Source organism: Rhopalosiphum padi, chromosome 2 (assembly GCF_020882245.1).
Source record: "Rhopalosiphum padi isolate XX-2018 chromosome 2, ASM2088224v1, whole genome shotgun sequence".
Classification (NCBI taxonomy): Eukaryota; Metazoa; Arthropoda; class Insecta; order Hemiptera; family Aphididae; genus Rhopalosiphum; species Rhopalosiphum padi.
Window position 1 is genome coordinate 62,557,035 of NC_083598.1, and position 25,787 is coordinate 62,582,821.

At 27.9% G+C, this 25,787-nt stretch overlaps 1 protein-coding gene across 2 annotated transcripts in view; it reads right to left on the minus strand.

Annotated features, from left to right (window-relative positions):
• The window catches only part of LOC132921630 (lachesin-like), a 140,411-nt gene that overhangs the window by 55,612 nt on the left and 59,012 nt on the right, over positions 1–25,787 (minus strand). For both annotated transcript variants that reach the window (XM_060984765.1, XM_060984764.1), the window contains one exon: positions 25,101–25,272. In XM_060984765.1, the coding sequence (XP_060840748.1) occupies positions 25,101–25,233 (133 nt within the window). In that variant the 5' untranslated portion in view covers positions 25,234–25,272. The remainder of the gene's footprint in view (positions 1–25,100; positions 25,273–25,787) is intronic.

Below are 25,787 nucleotides of genomic sequence, written 5' to 3' on the forward strand. Positions count from 1 at the left end.
AAAATATTTTTTAAATTATTATGACACCTTTCGATTTTTTTTTTCATTTTTATTACACTGCTTCTTTATATATTATTTAATTTACTTTTTCGTGTTACAAACATAATTGATGACCTTTATTTATTACAAGATTTTTTAAAGCCACGTCTTTATTGTTCTGTATAATATATTCTATGAATTAATAGTATTTAATTATATTTAGTAATTTTATATTTATTTTTGTATAAAAACATATTGTTTAATTGTAAAAACATAGAAATAATTATGGCATGTCAAAACAACACAGTTTCTCAAATACTTATAAATCGTAACTCAGCCATTGAGGAGGAAATATAATTTTAATTCAACTCCTACACCATTTATATTTAAACAAATAATATTCCAGTTTTATTTTAATAAAACGGTACATAAATTATTTTAACAAATCATTTGGCTGAGACGATAAATTGGCCAATATTATGTTTAGTTACATAATTAAAAATTGCATATGCAATCATATTTTTACTAATATAATCAATTATTTTAGACATTTTTTCTAATATTTTATAATGCATGGTATATTATAGATATTATTATATGCATATTTATATTGCTGTAAATAGGTAATCATTTATAAAAAATGTATGAATTCTAGTTGAATAGTTTCGTTACCAGATTTTGCTTGTATAGCACGAGTAATTCTTGTATGTTTGAATTCTTAAAATTAAGTAAATATAATTTTATTCCAGTCAAAAATTGTATTATTGATAGTTATAAATCATAATAATAAACTAAAAAGTCGAAAAATATAAGGACAATCACAATATATATTTGTTTTTTTTTTGTAGGACTATATTACTGCTGGAAATGGAATACACGGAAATGAGAACAAAAAAAGTATTGTTAATGAATATAATGGGGTAAGGTCGTAGAGAAAATGAATACGCTGTGAATCAAAATATATCATACTTTTTTTTAAATATATTATTTACTATTATTTATTATTGGGTTGATTGGAAGGTTTGAATAACTTATATATTAAATAAGAATTACTTAGAGGGACCGTCAATCACGTTATATTAGGGATAATTAACGCAAATTCGTGGAATTTTACAAACAACTAATGGCCTAATGTAAATGTTGGTTTATTCCCACTTCATAGAAACGATTGTATCAAGTCAGAGACATTGTAATAAGTATTATCGTTCACGAGAACGCAAGATAAATAAAAAAAAGGTTAAATTAATAATCTGGATTAGTAGCCAATGAGCTTTGCTTTTTATTGTCCAATTACATTATACGCACAAATATTGAAATATGTATGAATACAATTATTCTTTAGTACCTACATAAATTGCACGCCAAGCAAATCTCAGAAAAAACATGATATATGATGTACGGAAATACAACAAATGCCTGAGATAATACTATCATGATAAATTTAAACTAATACCGTGAACTGCGTTATTCAAGTATTTTATGTTTTTTTTTTCTTAATAAACTTATGTGTTTATCATTTTATCATATTACAATATATATATATATATTTACATAGAAGGTTTTAATTTTTCATTGTACTCAAATAATATTAGTATAATCTATTTTGTTCAAACGTGTATTCATTGTTGTTGGAAAATCATTATTATATTAGCATATAGCGTATACTATATTATATGTGTAATTAAATTATTATTACTCAGTCATGCTGATTAAAGGTGATCTAAATGATTTAATAATAAATGCTATTATATTTTAACATGCAAATTTATTAAACATTTTTTATATTAACTTTCGTAACTTAAGCTTTTTATATTATTTTTGTGTGTAAGAAAAATATTGCACAACTAGAATTTGTAGCGTATTATAATTTTCACTTCACATACGTGAATTAAGATATTAAGAAAAAAACTTATTAGAACATATTATTTTATAAAGCTTATAGCGTTTAATCCTTAGTGTTTTTAGCATTATTATTTATTGTTTTCTAATTTCGAAATTCTTAGGTCGGCGTTCGCAATACAAGGATGAAAGTCGAAATAACCCGAAAGGTTTTTATTCGAAAAAAAATATATAGGTAAACCGAAACGAAACGCATCCAAGTATCGTGTAACCTGTAGTACGTAAAGCGGAGCGGTTCGCGTTGCAATGCGTCAAGTCATCCAAAACATTAGAGGTTATTCGTTTACAGCGATTCTTTCTTAGTCGTATAATATACATTGGAGAAGTTGCTGCCGGTCCTTAAACACGGATGAACGAGCGCGCAGAGTTAAAGCCTTTGTAAGAATTAAATCTGTTTTTGGTTACTAACCGAATTACGCGACCGCGGCCGATGGCTGTGGTGGCAAGATCGGGGGAGAACAGTACGTTTTTATTGCCAGACGCTCGCCTAATTAATACTTTTCCCCTGCTATTCCAAATAATGTCCGCTTACGATATATATACAAGTAAATAGCGATGAGAAGTGAGACTGACGGAGAGACCGTAGACAGAAAAACGTGTAGTTTTTAATATAACTACGTACAGAATTGACAATGAGAAATTGAAAAGAAAAAAACCAACTCCATTTTTCTCACTTCTTGGTAAAACTAAATTGTTACAGATCGTAAATCTGAACACAGATTTAATATTTATTAAGATTTCGAGTGACAACCATAATCATAAAGCATTCAACCACGACGGAAAAACTATGACAGAGTCTTATAGAGAGGGTGGGAAAAGGAAAGAAACGAAGACGACAAAAAAAAAAGCGCCTCGCCCAATAAATTAAACCAAAACCTAATAAGAAAGTTTCTTTTTGAATCTTTCAATTCGGTTACTTTATGAAAATCTCTGAAGAGAAAATATACATATAATATGTTTTTTTTTTTTATTTTATTCAATACATGTGAAACTGAACAAATGGAAGGAAAGTACATTATGTTATATTTATTTATATTATAAACTATAATAACACCGAATGGATTTTGTAAAAAATGTAATGTTTTAAAAATATGAACTTATTTTTAAAACATAAGATTTTATTTTTTTCATCGATTCCGTGAGTATTTATCTGTTACAATCCAAACGTTAAATACATTATTTAAATATACGAGGCGCTAAGAATATTTCATAAAAAAAAATATGACTGATTATAGAGGTACACCTGTTCAAAACATGTGGACTACGCCTTTTTATTAAATGACGTAAATAGTTCATAGAAATCGTATTAATAAGCATATGTGTGTGTGCGCGAACATATTATTATCAACTACATTGCGTGAGTGACCTATAGAAAAAGAGTTGGATAATTAAGGTCAACATTTTCCGTTTTTTTTTTGCGATTCGGTAACATAATTAATTATAATAATATACAGTGAAATATTGTAAAACGAACAACGTCTATGGAATTAATTAAAACAAGTATAACAAATTAAATATATAGCGATAATTATAAACGTATATAATTTAAATTAAAGTGCACAGCATACAGAGAAATGAATATACTCGTAGTATTGTATGTTCCCATCTAGTTGTGAACTGAAATAATCGTACATAATCGTGTACTTATATTGAAATAAATGTCATCAAAGCAATTGAACTCACGTGATATGTTGTGACGATAATTTCAACAAATCTGACTGCTAGTTATACTATTTTATCACTATATCGTTTTTATAGTGATAGCTGTAGTCCTCATTGGCTAAGAGTACACTTATATTTGACGTTCAACGATATGTCTTACATCAATCCACTGTAATACTATTATAATTTCTTGTCACGAAAAAACAAATAAATATAGAAATACGAATAATAACAGTTTTGTACCGAAAACAATATGAATAACTCAGTGGTTTTTCTTGAGTGTTAATTAAATTCTAACCAAATTTGGCAGCAATAATTTCATCATGATTATTTATTTTGAAATATTCCATAGCAAGACATACATCACAACAAATAAAATACATAATGCTGGAAATTAAGAACCATTAGTCGAAACGATACGGTAACTTAAAAATTAGTATTATGATCATCATTAGAGTGGTGTATCAATTTTATCTACACATCGCGCCGTGATACAAATAATTGATATAATATTAAAAAAATATCCATACGGCACACGTATTTGTTAATCTTCTCTCTCTGCTCAGTTAAGTACCGTGTTGACTAGTATTTAATATTTAAATGCAATTATTATTAATTTAACCAAAAAATAGTTTTAAACAAATATATTGGTTATCACATTATTTCGGACTGTTTATAAATGCATAAAAGGTAATATTATACGCATTTTGACAATAAATGAAAAAAGAAAACAACATGTACACAGACACGCAGTGATGTCAATAAAACTGTCAGGCCTGAAATGAAATTTTATTCGAATTCAGTAATTTATTTTGATATACACACACTTTTTTTGGTATAATAATAATTTAAGGTCTTAAACATCTGCGGATTGTTTAAACGAAAACTGGCTAAGCGCTTAAAATAACAATTGATATTTATAATCGGTTTTTAATCGTAACGTGCGGCGCAGTACAATTATTGTTTTGATGGATAATTTCCATAGATAGAGTAAATTGCACGAAACCGACCACAAGAGACATACGATATTATTCGTTTAACCAATACTGTACAATAATAGCGTAGAGGAGTACAATGGCGGTTACACGACGACGTGTCCATAAAAAATGATAAGACGAAAATCCGGGCAATTTCTTTACCGCCCCGGTAGACCTGTAATAAAGTCATATTACGGCGAAATGAACGCCATGGTTCAACGGCCGGGGAACTCGGCAATTTAACACCGCGTTCAAATTTTCCGAATGCTGCCAGTTTCACGGGAGTACTATACATGTATAAAAGTACAGCAAGACGACGGATTCTAGTAACTCGTTCGAAACGCGTCTCCCGTAATATTTTATAATATTTCTATTTACTTCTGGTGGTAACGCACACACACACGCACTCAACACTAATTGCGATACGGATTCGTTTATTGTGTTCTGAAAACTTGTGCGGTTGAGCCACCTTATCCGGCAGTCTAATAACTTTCCAACTTATCCACTTTACTTGTAAAACGGTATTTTCATTTTCGAATAATGCACTAATGGTAGCGGAGAGAAAAAATAAGATGAGAATGAGGGGTTGGCGGTCGAGGAATAAACGTAAGAGATAAAAAGAAATATTAGCGCAGATGAGTTCATATTGCTTTGTAATATATTAAGCGAAATTATTCAGCTATTAAACAAAACGGCGAAATACTTTGTTTTGTATTCCGAAGTAGTCCGTTCGTTTACCTCCCTTTCGTTCTCACCCCGCCGATTTGACATTAAAAAATTCAGTTTTCTTGAACACGCGTTATACAGAAAAAAAAAATCTTCATTGAAATGGAAATAAATAAATACAAAAAAAAAAACAAGGGGGAAGATAACTGAAAACGTACTTTGGTGGACATTTTTTATGACAAAACTTTGTCCTTCCAAGATTTCTATTACTAGTGGTTTTGTTTATTCTGTCGGAGTATTTGCTTGTGACATTATCATATACAGCAGGAGAGGTTAAAATATTAATACCATTTCTGTTTCCCTCCGCATAAGTTCACAAATTACACTTGTTGGTCCCTCGGGTATTATTCAACATTTTTCACAATACAATTTCAGCTTACCTACAACGGAATTTTAATATTCATAAGCAAAAACCATTATACAAACCAATCAATTGATATTATTAACGTTATACCGTGAGTTGTTATGAAATATACAAGAGCATCGTTGCTATTCAAACAAAAACAGTTTACCGATACAATGAAATAATATTATTATACAAATTTTTAATTTAAAACGGTGCAATCAGTTATACTACTTCTTTAAATAAATAAAATTGAATGGACTAAACAGTAGGTATATCAAGAATCTTTATAATATCTTAATTCGCAGGTATTATATTTGTATTTAATTTTTGTTTGCTTATTTATTGTATTATACTATTAGGTATATGTATTTATTATTATTCTTATTTTTGTGTACCATCTATTTTATTTCATTTAATTTATTATAAGTATATTATATTATGATGTGTTGTGTTGCCATTTAATTTTTATTTCAAGAAAATATTATATTTTCTAATTTTTTACACGTATCACGTATGATGTAATTTATCATTTGATTTATCTTTAAATACGTAATGTAATGAACAAATAAATCAATTTAAGATAGGCGCGTTTCATTAAATAATATTATGAAAATTGAAAACATAATGACTTTTTTATTGGTAGCCAATAACACCATAACGGATAAATGTGCATCATTTTAATTGGCCCCTTGTTGATACATATTACTACCAAACAACAATAGCGCCTATTAATGAATATAGTGAATATAGTATCGTCGAAAACTCAATAATTCAATTATATATATTATATATACATAGTATTCATAAGTTTATAAGTAGACAATTTGACGATTAAACTAAAAATAAATAATGGATTCTATCTATGACTATGTCATATTTACGATCGAGATGGTAGAATAAAAAAATTGATTAGGGAAAAAACAATATTTATTTTTGTTATTCCCGTTGAGGACGTTGAGCTCAGATGTCAGGTAACTTATTTTCAAAACATATTGAGCGATCGAAAACATAATATTCAAAATGGTTTTCACCTCTTAAAACGGATTGCGCCGATCAAAAATGCGGCGTACTAAGCGTTTATCGTGAGCATGAAATGTATTAAGTGGCTTTGAATAGCGCATGAGAGGAAAAACTGCCCTTGGTGAGAGTAACGCGCGTTTTCATCGGAAACCGTTGCTGTGCTATCTGCCTATACACAATATCTGTTATTATTATTATTACTATTATTATTATTATTGTTCATTGTAATATTTTTTCCTTATAAAAGGGAGGGATAAAATAATAATAATAATATCGGCTTTTGGCTGATTGGGTCTTGATTGTGGGCGCTTGGAGATTTTTGCCACTTTACAGCGAGTGAACACCACTCGGTGGCGGACGAGAGGACTATACCTGCTGCAGTCAGACGGCAGTGAGGGTTGGATGAACAGGATGAGGTTTTCGACAGCCGTTCTTAACCATTACCATTACTATCGGTACTACCGAAGCCGTTACAACAACAACGTGAATCTCTTATCTCGGATTATCCAGAAGTTTTTAAATGCATCAATCATTTTTTTTTTATTTCTTTCGTCGGGATTCTCGTTTCTACCCTGAAAAGTTGATCGTGAAAGCGTGTAAGAGAGCATTAATAATAATAATAATAATAATAATAATTTAACGATAATAATATTAATTATTATTTCCTAATCATATTTACTCGCGGAACTACTGTACATATAACTGTATTATAAGAGATCAGGTGGGTGACACCTTGCCATATATAATATGCATATAATAATGAATAATATGTGAATTTCGGATATGCAATAACAATATTATAATATATAATCTAACGTGAAAATAAATAGCTCTAAGGTGTTAATTGCACCGCTTGATGTAGTTGAAACTATCTATTTTCTACTCTTAAATTTATTTTCAGACATTCACTGTGTTACTAAAAACCTGATGATAACCAATAAAATACTTCTCAAACCAATAATGAAAATTAAAATATTGTATTTATTTGATAAACAAGGTTAATTATAACAATAAAATATTACAAACCGCAGTTATTTATATTTTAATATGTTAAATAAGAAAATACTAAATGGTAATTAAACGTTTATTACAAAAAAGTAACTTCTCATAGTCGAGTGTTTTATTTATTTTGTTTTTACATCACAGCTGGACGCTATACATTTTAAATTGTATTTTTTTGCGAATTTAGGTTTATTTAAATGACCTAGTATAATGATACGCATTCCTTATATAACACGTGTGTATTTCTGTGTGTTTGTGAAATTTTTTGCAGAATTAAATGAATAAATAAAACATTTTTGACATTCCTCATATGGTTTCAACTCTGGCTAAGTAGATAATGCACACACTATAGACTCGAGTATCACAATGCAACAATTGATAAATTCTTTTATAAGTCATAATATACCTCTATACTTTTTCAAGCCTAAAAGTAAACTTTTTTTCGTCAATATATTCTTTGATAAATTTAACATATTGTGTAAGTTCTTACAATACGCACGAAATTGTCAGAATTGAATCAGGCTAATGGCTTCTTTTGTGGCTTTCTAAGTTGAAGAATCCATTACAACGTCTAAATCCGTATTGCCGGCACATATGCACACACATATACAATCGCACACACGCGCGCGAGCGTATGCGCGCGCGCTTCAAATATACATTTCGGTATTGAAAATCTCATTCTCACGGTACTTTTTTTTTCCTCGGCCTCAAGAACTGCAGCTTTACAACAACACTTTTCCGGATTTAAATAACATGCGTCGGTTGGTATCCATACATAAATCTCGGGGTTAAAAAAAAATATGTATGAAAGTACTATAAAACGCAAAACGAATTGAAACGAGTGAATTTAACACGATGTTTTTCGGAGGAAAAAATCGAAATTTGGTCAAATGGACTATCGACGTGTTAGGTTTATCGAATCATTCGCACGCAAAACTAATCTTAGAAGCTTATAAAGAATCGAATTATATTTAAGAAATTAAATATAATTGGAATAATATTATCAATGCGATAATAATATAACATAACATCCTGAAAACTAGTAGGATTATTACACAAGATGTGTGATGATAGAGAGGATACGGATTATAAATGCATAACCATTATAAATTACAAATTCTATTATGTTATGATGTACCTATAAGTAAAAATATGTAATCATATAATATAGTATAACATTTCCGTGGTGAATGAGGTTAAACCCCTTATCCTTGCCTGTATTATATGTGCTTGACAACAGTATTTACGAGGTTGAAAAAAATCAACTTGATTAGGCTTTATTTTGTGATTGTCTCACTTTCAGTTTGATTGAATTTAAATAAATTACATACAATTTTCGTATCCATTTGTTTATATTCTAGCGTTAGTATTTTTTTTTTTTTGATAAAATAAGATTTTTCAAGTCGAAAACACGTCGATAAAACCCTAACTTACTAATTAAAATTTATTTTAATTATTAAAAAAAATTAAAAATATTATTAAAACTTGGTTTAGAATTTTGTATTCATAAATAATAATGTATAAGTTTGTTTTTGACGTTTTAGTAAATTGTGCCTATTCCAGGGATTGTGTATTGTAAAGTATTGTAAAACATAATTATCAACGAATCATATTATTTTAGTTGTAATATTCAAATCTAATTTATCTAAATTTTGAATAATTTTGGAGATAATCACATTATAGTTTGTTACTCGATTTAGTTTTATAGTAATTGTGTTGTTAAAACGTTTTTCAAAACGCCATAATAACTCAGATTTAATAAATAATCAATCAAATACTGATTAAGTATTACTACATTTTTCATAAATCATATCTAAAATAATAATAATAAAAATAAAACAGTTATTTGTAAATACAATAATAAACAACACGCGCTGAACATAAAATTACAATAAAACACTGACAAGGAATAAAACATTCGTACCAATTACAATCATAAAATAACTCCTAGAAATGTTAATATAATATTTAAAACACAGTATAGTAACTTATATGTAGGTACAAATCGTATGCTTTTCTACTCTCGTTTTATCAACATTTGATAAATGATAAGTTAATTTTAATTGTTTTTCTTTACTTGTCCAATCACTCCAACCCATATTATATTGAAGTCGGCTAAAAAATTGTCTGCTCTACTAATTCGGGTTTAAAGTTTTTGGCTCATTTGATTTGATACATTGTCTGTCACCCTATATATATATACATATATGTGCTTAAAAAAACATAAATTGATTCCACTCATTGAAATTTGAAATAGATCAATATAATAACGTCAAAAAATATTTCCATTATTTTTATCAAACATTTTGTTTAACAGAAAAAAAATGAATCATAATAATATTATGAAATAATTAGTGATCTCAATATTATACACAAATACCACAACAGTTTCGTTTATATAAAATAAATCTAATAATATTGTATATTATTATTAATCAGAGTATATACTATTTTTCAAAATGATCATCCACTTAAACGATAACGTAAACTCAAGTTACACAAGTAATTTAACTCTTTATGTGTGTTTGATTCAAAAGCGGAAGAAGAAAAAAATGCATAGAATCAATAATAATATTATGAAGTTACAATGGTTGAAACGTTCAGAAACGAGGGACTTCTATTTTGCATTGTTTCGATTAAAATCTAAAAGCACCATAATCCACTAGGCTTACGAGTTAATTCTACAGTTATTATAATCGTTTTTAAACAAGACTTTTTGCCTTATTATTATTGTTATCTCTCGTAAAAACGATTGGCGGTCGTCGCAGCGTATTTATCATTCCAGTATAAATTGTCGGCGACGTACGTAAAAACAAAAAAAAAATAGAATAAAACATTTCTTTTTCTAAAAAAAAAAAAAAACGGAAATTCACGGGCCACGTGCTAGGCGTATGTGAAGCACATGTCAGTTTCGGTAATATTATTATTCCGTTTGGTGCGCAAATACAATTTCAATCGCGATGTTCGTTGCGCACGCAGATTCATTATTGTAGGCCGAGCCTCCGCCATTCAATTTACCCGATGGATTAAAAAGCAATAGCAACCGACCAGCTTTCTCAACAGCAGCGGCTGCGGCGGCACCCATTCCCTTGCACACGGTCTCTCTCACTCTCTCTCACACCCCCCTCTCTCTATTGCTCGCTGCTCTCTCCACCCCCTCGTCCCGTTCTTGATAACCTTCGGCAAAGACTTTTATCCTCTTTTATATATACGAAACGGACCTTTCCGACAAAGGCGATATCCAAAGCTACCCCGGCAAGTACTCTGATGTAAAAAGCGCGTGCGATATATAAGCAACAAAGCAATTACCCGCCGCCACCGGATATAATATGTTTTAGCCTTTGCGCGGGTTAATGTACCGTGGTGTAATCATTATATATATATATATATATATATTTATACACGGGGTGGACGGATGTGAGTGCGTAGGAGAAGAAAGTGGACAAAAAACGCACGGGCGGAGTTCGAAAATACTTGTTCTCCGCACACCGCAAAAATACTTGTACCTGTGCCCACCTACTGTGATGGATGGGTACCATTGATACTCATGGTGGACGATAGAAGATTTATACTTTCTTCTATTTTACAATATATACGTATGCGAAGATACAATTTGATGCGTCTTTAGTCTCAAACACGTGTATCAACCAAAGCTCTATTAATTCTAAGTCAATACGATTATAGTTTATATTACAATCCAACGTCGTGACTAGCAACCACTGTTGCGGACGCTTATTAGGAATAAGTCGCGAACATGAAACGTGTTGAATTCGAGTCAAACTTACAACGGACATGATATAATCATAACATGCATCTATATATAGCTGTATAGGTTATAAGCACTTAACACTGTTATTTAATTGTTTAAATTATCGAAATATTATGTAAAAGGCAGAACGGAAAACGAATAACTTTTATTCAATTACGTATTATCATTGATTTTATAATATAATAATATAATATAATATATAATATTATAAAATCAATGGTATTATCCATTTTTTTTTTTTACCCAAATAATAAAAGTAAATATTCTATTATAATATATTAAATAAAACAATTAGTTTAAAATTTTAAAACAGATAAAAATTGATCAAATTAAATGAACAGCATAAAATGTGATTAAACTGTTTTATTTTTGATTATTTCTTTGTGGATGATTAAGATAAAATGTTGAGTCACGTATCATCAATTAAAAAAAAAATTAATTTGATTGTTACACATTGTTTATTTTATTTTATTTTTTATGTATATTGTTTAATATACTAAAATTGTAATATTACTTAATATAAATCGCGATAACTCGAAGTTAAAGGGAAATACAAATTTACTTCGAGAAATGTATTATTCGAGATATCTAACTCGAATTTATATTAATTTATATATAATTTATATTTCTAGGGGAATAAAAAAAAATCGACTATATTTTGAATAGCCTTTTAGGTATATAAAATAGATTATTAGGTTACATTTTTAACATTTACACCAGATAATTTTAAATATTCAAAATTATTATTAAAAAATTGCCAATTGGTTTAAATGTAAATTTATTAACAAACAAATATTACCATAAAATTTTTAAAATCAAAAATGTCTTATTATACTTTATTTAAATTTACAGGGATTGTTACATTGTTATTCTAGGTGAGGCATCGGCTTTTTTATGAAAATTACTCGTGTTCCTCATTGAAACTTTCAACGTTTCTTTTACTTCTTCAAAATATTTTCCACCTAAAAATTCTTAAGCTTCATGAACATGTGACAACCACTAAGCGAAATATCTGGTCTGTAAAGGCCAAGGGGGAAGGGTCAATATCCCACCGAAAGAAGATTAGGAGTTCCCGGGAAAGGCACGTGGTGTGAAGTCTAGTGTTGTCGTTACGTGACCATATGTTAACACCACGGGTCAATATGGCCAAACGGCGATTGATTTTATGTTTTTTCTTCAGTTTCTTGAGGGTCACGTGGTAAGCCATGCAATTGATTGTTTAAAGTCAAGAAAATTCCCTTATGAAGGATCCTTTTTTGAATTCAAAATATGGTGTCATATTATCTTACGAACAGAAAGAAACATTTTCGTCACCACTGTAATGGCTAAAAATTATACTTTGGATATTTTTTAATTTATGAGTGTAATAACTCATTTCAGTATCTCACCACCGCACAACCAAATCAAGAAAGTTTAGATCTTCGTTCTAGTAACGTAGAAGAATTTCAAGAATGAAAATCTTGCTCATCTACAGAATGTATGGGTAACAGATGCAGGTGCACTAATTGCAAAATAATGTTTAAACAGCTGCAATGATTAAACTAAATGGAAATAATTTAAAAAGATTTTAATACGGCTTCAGGGAGCTTTATAGCCTTACTTATTGTAAAACACCCCTGTTTATTTATCATTAATGTATTAGTTTATTTAATTTTTACTACGCAAATATACAGAGTGATTATTTAATCATTAACCAATCATTAATATAAGTGAATTGTATGGGTTGTCTCCTCTCATTTAAACCTTGAAATCATATGAATAATAATTAATAGCTATAATAACTCATGTCCGATTAATTACAAATGTTTGTAAATTGTATTAGGTATATTTAAAATAATAATACTGATTGTTATTTTAAAAAAAAAAAGAAAACAGAACTATCAGTAAAAAAATTAATACAATTTAAAAATTTAAAAAATTAAAAAATTATATTAGGTACTAAGATTTTATGATGCCTATTATAAATATTTATTTAAAAACACTTATATCATTAAATATTATACACATATTTTTGATGAATAATAAAAGAGTAATTTTATAATAATTATATAATACCTATATTATTATATTCGCGTAGATTCGTGAGAGGTGTTTATTCGGTTAAAAAGTTATGGGTCGAATTAGATATTCCATTACGATAATACGTGACCACCACAAAACGTTGCAGAAGAGATCGATATCAAAACAGAGTTCAATATTATATAATACACGTGGTGTAACGAAATGCATTCGATGGGTAAGGCACGTCTGGTGCATTTATAAGTCCCAACCTTACAATATAGCCGTGCGCTGCCATCTACGACAATATAACCAATCCGATTAGCCCCCCTCCCCGTATTCAAAACACGACTGCACTATCTGTCTGCTTTGCATTCGTTCATTATTCAATGAAACTTCTGTGCGCCCCACACATCCCACACAAACACACACACACACACACACACACACACCTATTCACAAAGTGCACATGAATTTGCGTTAGCGGACAGTCGTTTGTTAGGATATGTAGTCGTAGTATATCATAATACATCCGAGAGAAGACTTCCGCCGGTCGTCCACTGATAAGGCAGTCCCGTGACGTTTCGACCGCCAGCGCAGCGTAATGACGAATGTCTTATCTGGTGTTACCGGAGACTGTAATAATAATATAATAATAATAATAATAATAATAATAATATTGTCCTCCGGGTCCATAATACCTATAATAACGGTTGTAAGCGTTATCTGTTGACCAAAATATTTCGCAATAAACGGCAATACCCGATGATGACAGGAGTAATAATATTATGGTGGTTTTTTGTTGTTTTTTTTTTTATATAATTAGGTAGTGTGAGATTTGTAAAAAAATGTTTTCTCATTAATGGATTTTTTTCAATGTTGAATATGATTTTTTGTCATACTTGCTAAAATAATTTAAGCTGGGATCGGCTGGGATCATCATATTTAAAAAATAAAATGCAAAACTAAAATAATTTCCAATTTCGTAAAAACAAAAATTCAACTTTTTAAGTTGTAGTAAATACGCACCTTCTACTAGGTATTTAAATTTAAATTTAATTTTTTGGTACTTTATAAAATATTTAGAGAAGAAGATTAGTATATTAAGTATAATATTAGAATATTATATGTACTACGTTAATCGTTAACGATTGTTGTAACAAGACTAATGGAATGAAAACTTTAAAACAAACGATTCCAAAATAACATTTATTTACATTAATCGGAATTTCTATTGGATCACGATTATCGTATATATATGAATCTATTTATAATATCGACGTATTTTCACCGATATCGATTTTCGTGGTCATTATTTATACAATAACAAAATTATTTGTAAACAAATTTAATAAATTAAGCATTTTTGTTATTATTAAAATTGTATTATATTTTACTTAAAATGATAATATATTGTCGATTTTATATTTTAGTTATTTCCATGATATAAATATATATTTCATAGTTTTATAAAACATTTTCAAAAGTTTAGAAATAAATTGTTCGTATTATAATTATGCGGTGGCTGAATGTAAGCCTCACTAATTAAACTTAAACGATTCAATTAAAGTCTAATTGGAACTACCTATTGAAAACTTTTGATGAAGTCAGTTTGCAGGTTAATCCCATTGTACACATTGTTACATCTATCTTAATAACTTAAATCTGATTGTGTTCTAAAAGTAAGCTCTCTGTTCGCTGTAGGTACTTGATTTAGTTGATTATATATCAGCTTCAGAATATATTTTATCTTTGTGTTCAAATATTAATATTAATAAAAATTCACTACAGAAGAAATTAAATATTACATTTATTTAACATATTAATACAGCTATTTATTATTTATTCACCACGACTGTGATAATTTATCATACGGTTGATGCGCTGTGTACGGAAATTAAATCGGATTAAATATATCCTCTTAGTGTTATATTATAAAAGCAGCGATTGCGTTGTAATAAAACAACAAATAAAGGATAATAAAAATATTATATTTCCAAAAGTATCTAAGCCCTGCCCGACTCTGCGAGACTCTTAAAAGATTTTAGGTTCTTTATTCCTATATAGGTAGGTATCTATACTACCTACGACTGTCGTACACTTACAACAATAGTATGTAGATTGTAAGTATATATTTGTTATATTTACTATTTACACGATTTTAAATGGATGGGTCAATTATAATTATTACCAAACAGAAAGGTTATATTAATTGGTAAAATATAACAATGATTCTTTACATTTGTATATAATATAGGGAATTTTATTTAAATAAACGTGATCCCGACAAACCCTTTAAAAATTAAAAATACAAAATATAAATATACTCATATTGCGTAGTATATAGTAGTATGTTAATGGCCTAATTAAACTTTAATATACATAATATAGCCCATTAAAGGGAACTAAAATCAAACACTATTTTGAATAAATGACAATTTTAACTGTTATTTTTTCAAAATAATAATAATAATAACAGTTTTCAACGGCTAAATATAAAATGGTTGTCATGCAAAAACGTGGTCTTTACTCGTTATCGTAACTATACTGTACACACGCCTATGTTGACTGGTAAAATAAGTCTGGATATATTTGATATCATTCAAACTAAGGTTCTAAACGACCTAAATGATCTAACGACAAACTTGGACGAACCCTGATACTTAGGATATCACTGTTGTGTAAGAAGTAAGTCGATTTCGAAACCACTTGTCTTCTACATTATAACAACATAATTGTATTATTATCTCTCATAAACAAGCTGAAAAAGTAAACCATCTTTTGTTGTTCTTTCCGTTGACTACGACTATTACCTAAACCTAATTACATCCAATCAAGCGAATTCAATTCCTTCTAAGATTATTCTATTTTTTTTCTATGAATATTTTCAGTTATTATTATGATACTTAAACCAGGAAACCCTCGATCACAAATACTTATCAGTTTATTTTTACAGTTTTTAAAAATACATACTTAAAAATTTAGACTTAGGATAAAAACTACCAGCTATTGAAAAAAATCTATCAAATAATCGATTCTGATTCCGTATTATAACTATTTTATTATACATCAGTTTATTATTTATTTATTTATTTACATCGTCTCATTGTTGAACAACTTTCCCAAGATATGTACTGGTGAAAATCTAGAAATGACTCAAGCCTATTATACGCAGATTTAAGTACCAAGCGTTACTTTTTAAATTAAAATATATTTTTCCCGCTTACCACTACTTCCTATATATATATCATAATATTATTACGAAAAAAGATTCTTCGTATATTTATGTGTAAATCTATATTTACACAATCACAAACTTCAAGATAAAATGTAGATAATTATACCTATTGATAATGTAGATAAAACTTGAAAAATATAACCTTAAAAAAATACCTTTAAAAAATCGCTTAAATAGACGTGTGGGCCTAAGCATCCATGGATAATAAATATTATGTAAATATTAAATGTAAAATTTTGTTTCCATTACTTCCCTTGGAGGAACAATAATGGGAATAGTTAATGAAAGATTATACTTATCACAAGGATTATGTAAATCATTTTAAGAGAAATCTTCGTAGTAGACATACTGTTAAACTCAAAACCAAATTTTTTTTTCATTCCTTCAATTATTATTATGTAAAACAAGAAAATGACCAAAACCGAGGGGAAAAAAGAAAGTACGCGACAAAATTATAAAGTAAATAATAATGAATAATCATCGTCTTGATCAGCTTTAAATATTTTAACCGTTGTTCCAAGCTTGTCTTTTGATTTGATTAACGTCTTAAGCTTCGTTGGCATTTCAATTAGTGAAATTATTAATAATGACAATTCCAATGAAATTTTCGCAAATACTCTACTGTTTTACTTATAAATACGTTGGATCGAAGATATAAAAACGGCACAATAGTTTATAGGAGACGAAAAAAATATTAAAATTGTATAGAAACAGGTTAAGAGATGTAAAATAATTGTACGCGCGTTGAATTTTTATGAATAATTGAACCATAATGCTTTTTAAGTTTAACGTTTCAGTTCGTAGGTATTAATATTAAAGCATTTCGAGCGTTAAAAAGTAAAAAAAAAAAAAAATTCGTTTTAATATTTGAGAATTAAAAAAAAAACAATAGTAATAATCATCATTACTAAGACGATGTCAAAATTATTAACAGATGAAATGTAAAAAGCAATAGATAGTACTTTTATACTTTTTTGAGCACGCCTCGTTAAAAAATAAATAATTTAAAAAATATATGGGTAGTATAAAATGTACGTGAGGTTGAGTTGTACTATTTTCCTATAGTAAATATTTTATAGGATTTATTAATATAACAATCAAAGCCGGGTACTCGTTTTGCTATATAATTATCAAACCAATGATATCTTTCAACGTGTTATCGTATTTAAAGAAAAGCCCGTTCGAGGGTATTCCACGATTATTTTACTTGAAAGAATAATATTGAGTTGGATCCAGACTATTTTATGCATTTTTAATTGAGTCCATTGAGCCTCACACGACGATGATATGAGGTAAATTCATCAATGGCTCGGTGGTGTATATTCGTTCGAAATCATCACATTTGTGCTGAATACTTCGTAAAACACACAATTTATTACGAATATGAAATTATATGGAATGTATCAAAGAGTCATTTTTATAATGAAGGTATCTATTTAAGTTTTGATCTTAAAATAATCTTGAAAGACGACGTAGTGGACTCATTGTAAAAAATCATATAATATAATATAAGTGTCCTTTTTAAATTAATCTCTAATAATGTAATCTTAGAAATGTCTAATGAACACAACTATGAGAAGTGTGACGAAAAGTTGCTTACTAGACAGAAAACTATGATTTTTTACGATCAGTTGTAAACAGTGTAAACACCAACGGAGAAAGACTACTCAGCCAATCTACACGTGATATATTAACTGAACAGCAAAACTACAACTCAAACAACAAAAAAATATTTGTTGAACTCGATTCCGACAACCCCAAAAGTATCTGTGAGGATCAATTCGATATTACCGACTTGGAAACACGATAACGTTCGCGTATCGTCGCTCGAGTACGGTATTCTTAAGTGTGTGAATTTTCCAAAGGTATTTAACGCGAGGACTCGAGACGTTTAGTGCCCAAAACGCTTAACATTTTCGTCTAACTCGTTTCGGGCGTCGCTGATGCAATAAAATTACCACCGTCATCGCCTAAGGCTAAATCCCGTTAGTGCTGGCTACGATGGGCCTCGCGACAGAGACATCGGAAAACGTAGCCGACCGTATATATGCAATAATACTAAATAATAATGTACGTATATGATATATGGCGGCCGCAAATGTTTAAACGAAACAATCGTCACGCACCGCCAAAAAGATATTATAACAATAATAATAATAATAATAATAGGTAGGTTTATCACAATGCGAGCATAGAATATATATATATACATATCATTACGTGCGTATCGTTGCGATAAACCGTGGGCAGAACACAATGCGTTTTCTGTTGTTTACCGCCGATAAAACGTTTTGCACATCCGAACGAATTCCGATCCTGTTAATAAAATCGCGTCTCGTCGTAGGCACAGTCGCGCGGGTGTGCGCCCGTCATGACATAGTTGTGTACCATTTCCCGGTGGTTGCTCTCGGAGCGGTGCACTCATAACGTTCTACCGCTTTGATACTTTGATACATTTATTTATGTAACGTCGCGCGTCGGCGGTGTGTACCACGCGCGCTTTGAGTTTGAAATTGTATACCATTACCTAAACATACCAAGGTATACCGTGCAAAGACGCGGGGATCGCAATAACGATGTTAGTTATTTTGCTGTAATTCAAAATCATTGTTCGGGTGACTCATAATTGTACAGGAAATTGTATTGTATTGTACGTATACCATTATATTTTACAATACAAAATTAAACTTTCAAAATATTTAGATTAATCTTAAACTGCTTATAGTTTATTAACTAAAAATAGCAAAACATATTACTATAATAATTAACAACAATATATAATTATGTAAGAATAGACTGACAAATCACTTAGAATATTTTTTTGTTTACAACGATTTATCATTGAATTCAAATGTGACATATCAATAATTGATTTTTGTAATTATTACAGTGACGTATTAAATAGTGAATAAACTTAAGTTATATTGTAAAATAGAGTAGTTACCTACTTCCTCCCTTTTTTTATATTTTTGAATTTTTAAGTTCATTTTATAAAGCATATTTTGTTTGTTTTTTTTATGTAAATATGAATGTATATGTAACACCTTTTTAGTGCTTGTAATTCACAATCTTGATTATAATAACACGAACATCATCAGCAGTTCATAACTATAACAAAATTTCGAAAGCACAAATTGATTTACCATACAATTATTTTTTATTTTACTATTATTATGTGAATATAGTATTATTAATAATATCATAATAAATATGTGATTAATATGAGATTAAACTTGTTTGAAAATATTATATAACTTACAGATATTGTGTAAAATAAAAAACAAGATTTATTTAAAAAAAAAATTTAAGGAACCAAGTCCGTACAACTATCTTTTTTGAAATCACGACTGAAAAAACAAATTAGATTTTGTCGTAAATTGCTGTTGCGTAACCGTTCTTGTTTTCCTATTTTTATCGTTAGTTTTTCAAATTATTAAAAAAAGTTCTGAGTATTTCCAATTACCATAATTCAACCATCTCTTCGCCAATTAAATGCCAAATTTATCAAATTTTGTACCGACGTGGAAGATTAAAGAAAATTTCTGCTCTAAAATGTAATTATTACAAAAAACAATAAATAAATAACACATAATTTTAAAATCAATGTATTCTCCTTATCTCGCTTAAAATCTAAAACCTAAATTAATTTGGATGTACTGGTATAGAAACAATATTATGTATATTACAATATAATATTTCATTTCAATTAATTATGATCTAAGAATAATAATATTGATTAGGTACATTTTTTATGGACGAGAATATTTAGTCGGTATTTAGTAATTTATTGCATTTATGTATTATTAATATATTCTGTAACTGTCTAAAAACGATTAATAAAAAATAAAATCATGACCACGTTTAATTAAAACACGTATATTAACAAGCATTGTTTAAATGTTCCTGAAAATCAAATAATTATGAATTTATTTATGAATTTTTTTTTGTTTGCAGTCTTAAAACTAAGTATGGTTTTTACTACTACATTCACTGTTTCTCTAAATGTGCACATATACACGTGTAATACGTTCTCCGAATATATATAAATTATATGTATAATGTATATAATATATAAAATAAGTTCGTTTGAATTCCATACCACATGTGGCAACCTCGAATTTCTCCCCAACACTCAATTGTTATTATGATGACGACACGATGAATGGGTAAGCACAATAAAAAACATAATAAGAAAAAGACGCAATTGGATTTGAATATAATACTGTTCAAAAGTGATATGGGTTAGGAAAGAGGACACATTCTCAAAATGAAATTAACTTGGCAAAGAAGTTGGCTGGATGCATGCGGGAGGACTCTTGACTTTAATAATCATCCCGACTTCACCAGGACCGTCTTACCGTATTTACGCTCAATATTTTCAACGGTATAACATGTTGGTAATAAAATCCAAAGTTTAATAATGTACAATTTCAATGAACTGAATAAAAATAGAAATTAAATTAAATAATTCATTGCTTTAAATTGTATAAACGTTTTATTCGGCGAAGCAAAAAAATACATACGAGTACTATTGGTTTATTTATGAATCATAATAATATGTGAGTTCATATAAGTTAATGTAATAATACAAACTAACTACGTAGAAGTAGCAAAACGTATTTTTAAATTAATAAGATTAAAAATATTTCTATGCGAATAAACATTTATTTATTATTGTTTTTTAATTAAACTGTTTTTGAGATGCATAAATTTGATTTTCTACAATGTGTAGTGAGCATACCATTTCAAAGATAAGAAACCCATACAACCCTAATATTTGTCAAATTATAAAATGGCTATATAGTTCTTAATATAACCTTTTTTATAATTTAGAACAATAATTTGAAACTATTGAAAATACGAAATATGAAAAAAATCTATTTACAAATATCAATTACTAAAATTTAAAACAACATAATTTTGAACTTACTAAAATCTACTATACCTACTGCAAAATATACCTACATTAAAAATTAAATATAGTTAAATTTGTACCGTTTTGTAACGCAATGATGAAAACAAAATTGTTAGTTTATTAGATAATTTCTAAATAATTACTTATTAAACAACAATTATTAATGGACAATTTTATTGTTACAGTAAAATTTTAGGTGACAAATTTTGAATTATCACGAAATCATTATATTATCAACTTTATCTAAGTATTTTGGATATATATTATATATATATATATATATATAAATATAAATAATAAAAGCATAACGTATTTAATTTAGAATATTAAAAAATGTACATAGTTAGAAATAAGTGTTTATTCTTCGAATGCTAAGTATGTTTTGAAGTACTATAATTTGTTTTATATTTTAGTGAGTGTATTTTTTTCTTAGAAAGTAAATAACGTAAAAATAGATCTATTATATAATGAATGGTTGTTTTTTTTCAAATAATAAGACAACTGTTGACGGCAAAAAAAGCAACTATTCATTATATAATATATATTATATTACGTAACAAATATTATCTGAGCAATTATAATTAAAGAAGCTTTTTTTAATTTAGACTTCGGAAAATGTATTTTATTCATATTGTGGTATTATGAACGTTATGAATAGATCATTGAAATCAAAAACAAAATAAATGAATAACTATATTGGCCTAAATAACATTGATAAAATATTACCATACAAGTTACTCTAGTTACTAAAATCTATATTGTTCATCAATTATTATTGTAAAATATTTGGTTTCTCGTTTCCTGTGCTATCCATATAAAATTATAAAACACTATAAGTTGTGTTACATTTTGGAAGATAACATAATATTGATTTTTTCAATAGGTTATTATTTTTTAATTGTTTTTAATTTAAATATACAATAATGGACAATACAAAATACCAGTATCGGTAATCCAGTGGTTCTTAATATTTTTAGGACCACGACTCAAATTTACCCCTGAAAATCTATCGCGATTTACATGGTTTCACTTTTAAGGGATCAATAAGTAGTCCTAAAAAAAATCAAAATTTGTATATTAGTTATATTACTTAATACCAGGGATGGGGAACTTAGAACTAATAGAGGACCTATTTTTAGAACTTTAAAAATCTAGTGAGCTAGGAAAGCATAGAAACAAAAATAAAAAAATGATTTTGCACCATCAATCACAATTGATGACAATTTTTCGAAACCACTAAATGGTTAAATTGCATTTTTTTACAGCATTAGATATATCACTTACTTTGGATTATTCATATCTACGTGTTACGATAAATATTGTAAAGATTTTATAAATGTAATAACATAAAATTTAATAAAGTAATTTGAAAATGTAGCACAGATAAAAAAGGTTTGCAGGCAGCTAGTTGCCTATCCCTGCTTTATACCATAATGTTTGGAGGTTTATAATGGATATATTTTTACAAATTTATTTTTTATAATGAAGCGTATGTGAAGTGTGTGCTTGTTTTCTGCTATAGTTGATAACAGTACTTCGTAATTTTATAGTTTATGTTTACACAGTAGGTAAATAACATAAATATCTTAGAATCTATATAATTAAAAAAAAAATCTCGTGACCCACCAGTGAAACGCTACAGTAACCATTTTTAATAATGTGAGTGTTAGTTTGGAGAAATATAAAAAATAACTTAAAACTAATGCCATGTATTAATGTACAAATTATTATTTACCTATTAATATGTTCATACTATTTACTAATTTTGTAAATAAATATTTTAAACGTTTTCATTTATTTTTGTTTTATCGACAACATTGCCACACCTTTTTTATAAGTTTCAAAAGGTGTGACAAAAAAAATCTGTGAAAAATAAAAAATGTATAAAATGATTGGATCTTTTGACTAATTAAAAAGTTTTAACATGGTATTTTAATCGACTCTCTTTGACCATGAAACTTAAAACCAGATATTATAAAGACGACAAACATCTATAAAAGTTTAAAGTGTACAAAAGTTTAAGAAAATATCAATTGCTGATAAATCAGTCATCCATGCTTTTGCAAACCATTTAATATTTATTTTCATACACTTTTCACATAACTTTCTATCAATGAAAACACTTAAAAAGCGAATCGTATTATGGTGAAACTTATCTCTTTAAAAATGTACACAACAGAATATAATATTTTATCTCGCTTTGATTAGGATACTAGACATTTTATAATAGTTGTGAAATTTCAGGCGCATACTAGTTGACTCCTGAAGTAAAAAAAGTCAAGAATTTTTAAACGAATTGTCTACCGATGTACTCTAAATTTTATCGTAAACGAAAAGTGTCTAGCACTAGTTGCATCCTAATGGACAGGTAATAAATGTATAATTGGTTCCAAACATTTTAAAATAACATGTACCTACATAAGTTTGTAATTTCAAAGTAAGAGGATTCGATTTTTCTTCCTCATTTATAGACAGAAAAAAGTTCAAGCATTCAGCGCACAACCATGCATGCGAATCTTTCCAAAACAAATTTAATTAGCAATTTTGAGTTTCCGCATCCTAATATATATATATATACATTTATTGAAGTCTTAAAACTAATTCAGACCGAGACTGTAAATTTAATAAGCTTAAACCACATCCACGATTACAAAATAAAAACAAAATAATTTTCATTTATTCTTAAATAGAAAAGCCGAATGAAAAAAAATATCAAATTTTAAGTACCTACAAATTGGCTAAAAATATAAACCTAAACAATGTTATTAATATTTTTTTTACCATTATATTACCATACATTTGTTTTATTGACTATTTATTAGGTACTATCACCTATTTTGTATAAACTTATTATTATAAAATGACAATTTTTTTTATTATTGTCTTTAACCTAACTTATTCTTTGTATAAATGTATATATAATATATTAACTTAAGAGACTAAGAATAATATGTTTAGTAATAATAAAACATTAAATATTTAAAAAAATTAAATAATTCTAAATAACTATTTATAATTAAATAATTGAATAACAGAGTAATATAAATTATTATATTAGTGTAAATATTATTTAGGAGTAAAAATTGAAACTATTGTAATGACGATAGAAAATATTTTAGGTGTAAGTAACATAATAAACAAATTTAATTTGATGGCAATACATGCAACTATTAGCACTAATTGATTTTTATTTTATTGCGATTCCCACAGAATTACTGTTATATTGACATACTAATATACTATAGATCTCAAATTATTTTTTTAACTTCAAGACGTAGTAAAAGAAAATGTTGACTTTATGTTAATATTTATAAAATGGTTTTATACATATTTTCACAAATAGAGTCAATTTTTATTTTTTATCATGGAAGATCGAATACATTTTTTTTAACATCAAAAATAACCTTACAATTTCAGAACTATGATTGAGTAAATTAAAATTATCGTTTATAAAATAACGAAATACTCGTATAATCAAATAATATATTACAATTACGTTTTAGAAAATACAAAATTCAATTTAACTTTAGTTTCTAAATAACTTTAAGTAAAAACTATTCTTTACTTACAATTTACTTCTAGATTGCCGTATAGAAAAATCAACGCAACAACAATCAAATTTCTGTTGAACATTTTTGATTGAAATTCTTGACGACAATTTATTTCAACGTTTGTTTTCACTGCAACCCTCGCCTGTTTCATTCGTTTCAAACGCCATCCCTGTGCGACAAGTTAGTTTCCCTAAAAGGTAAAAACAAAAATACTAAAAATAAGTATTGTTCGAATATTATAGCAATAAAATAGGGCTAAATAGGTACACTTTTATTTATAGTATTATTTTTACAATACTTATTTAAACATATAATAATATAAGAACTAAAAACATAATATATAGGTGTCTAGGTGATGCATAAATGGAATGTGTGAAATTTTTATTGACACTATAAAAGTATAATTATTATGTATATTGTATATAATATATATAATATAGTAATGTATGTATAATGATTATATATTTGTATACAATATCAACTCTTATGTAAAAAGTTAACAAACTGTAAACAATATAAGAATATTGAATCAAATTTTTCTCCCATTTTAACTATTATTAAAATAATTAAATAATTATATTATTGCGTCTTATGGAACAAATCGTATAGTTAACACGGCAACGTATAAAGGTTAATTGTTTGGAAAAACTGAATCATATAGTGATATCTAATCAAACGTTACTGGTAATAAATATTTATTGCCGA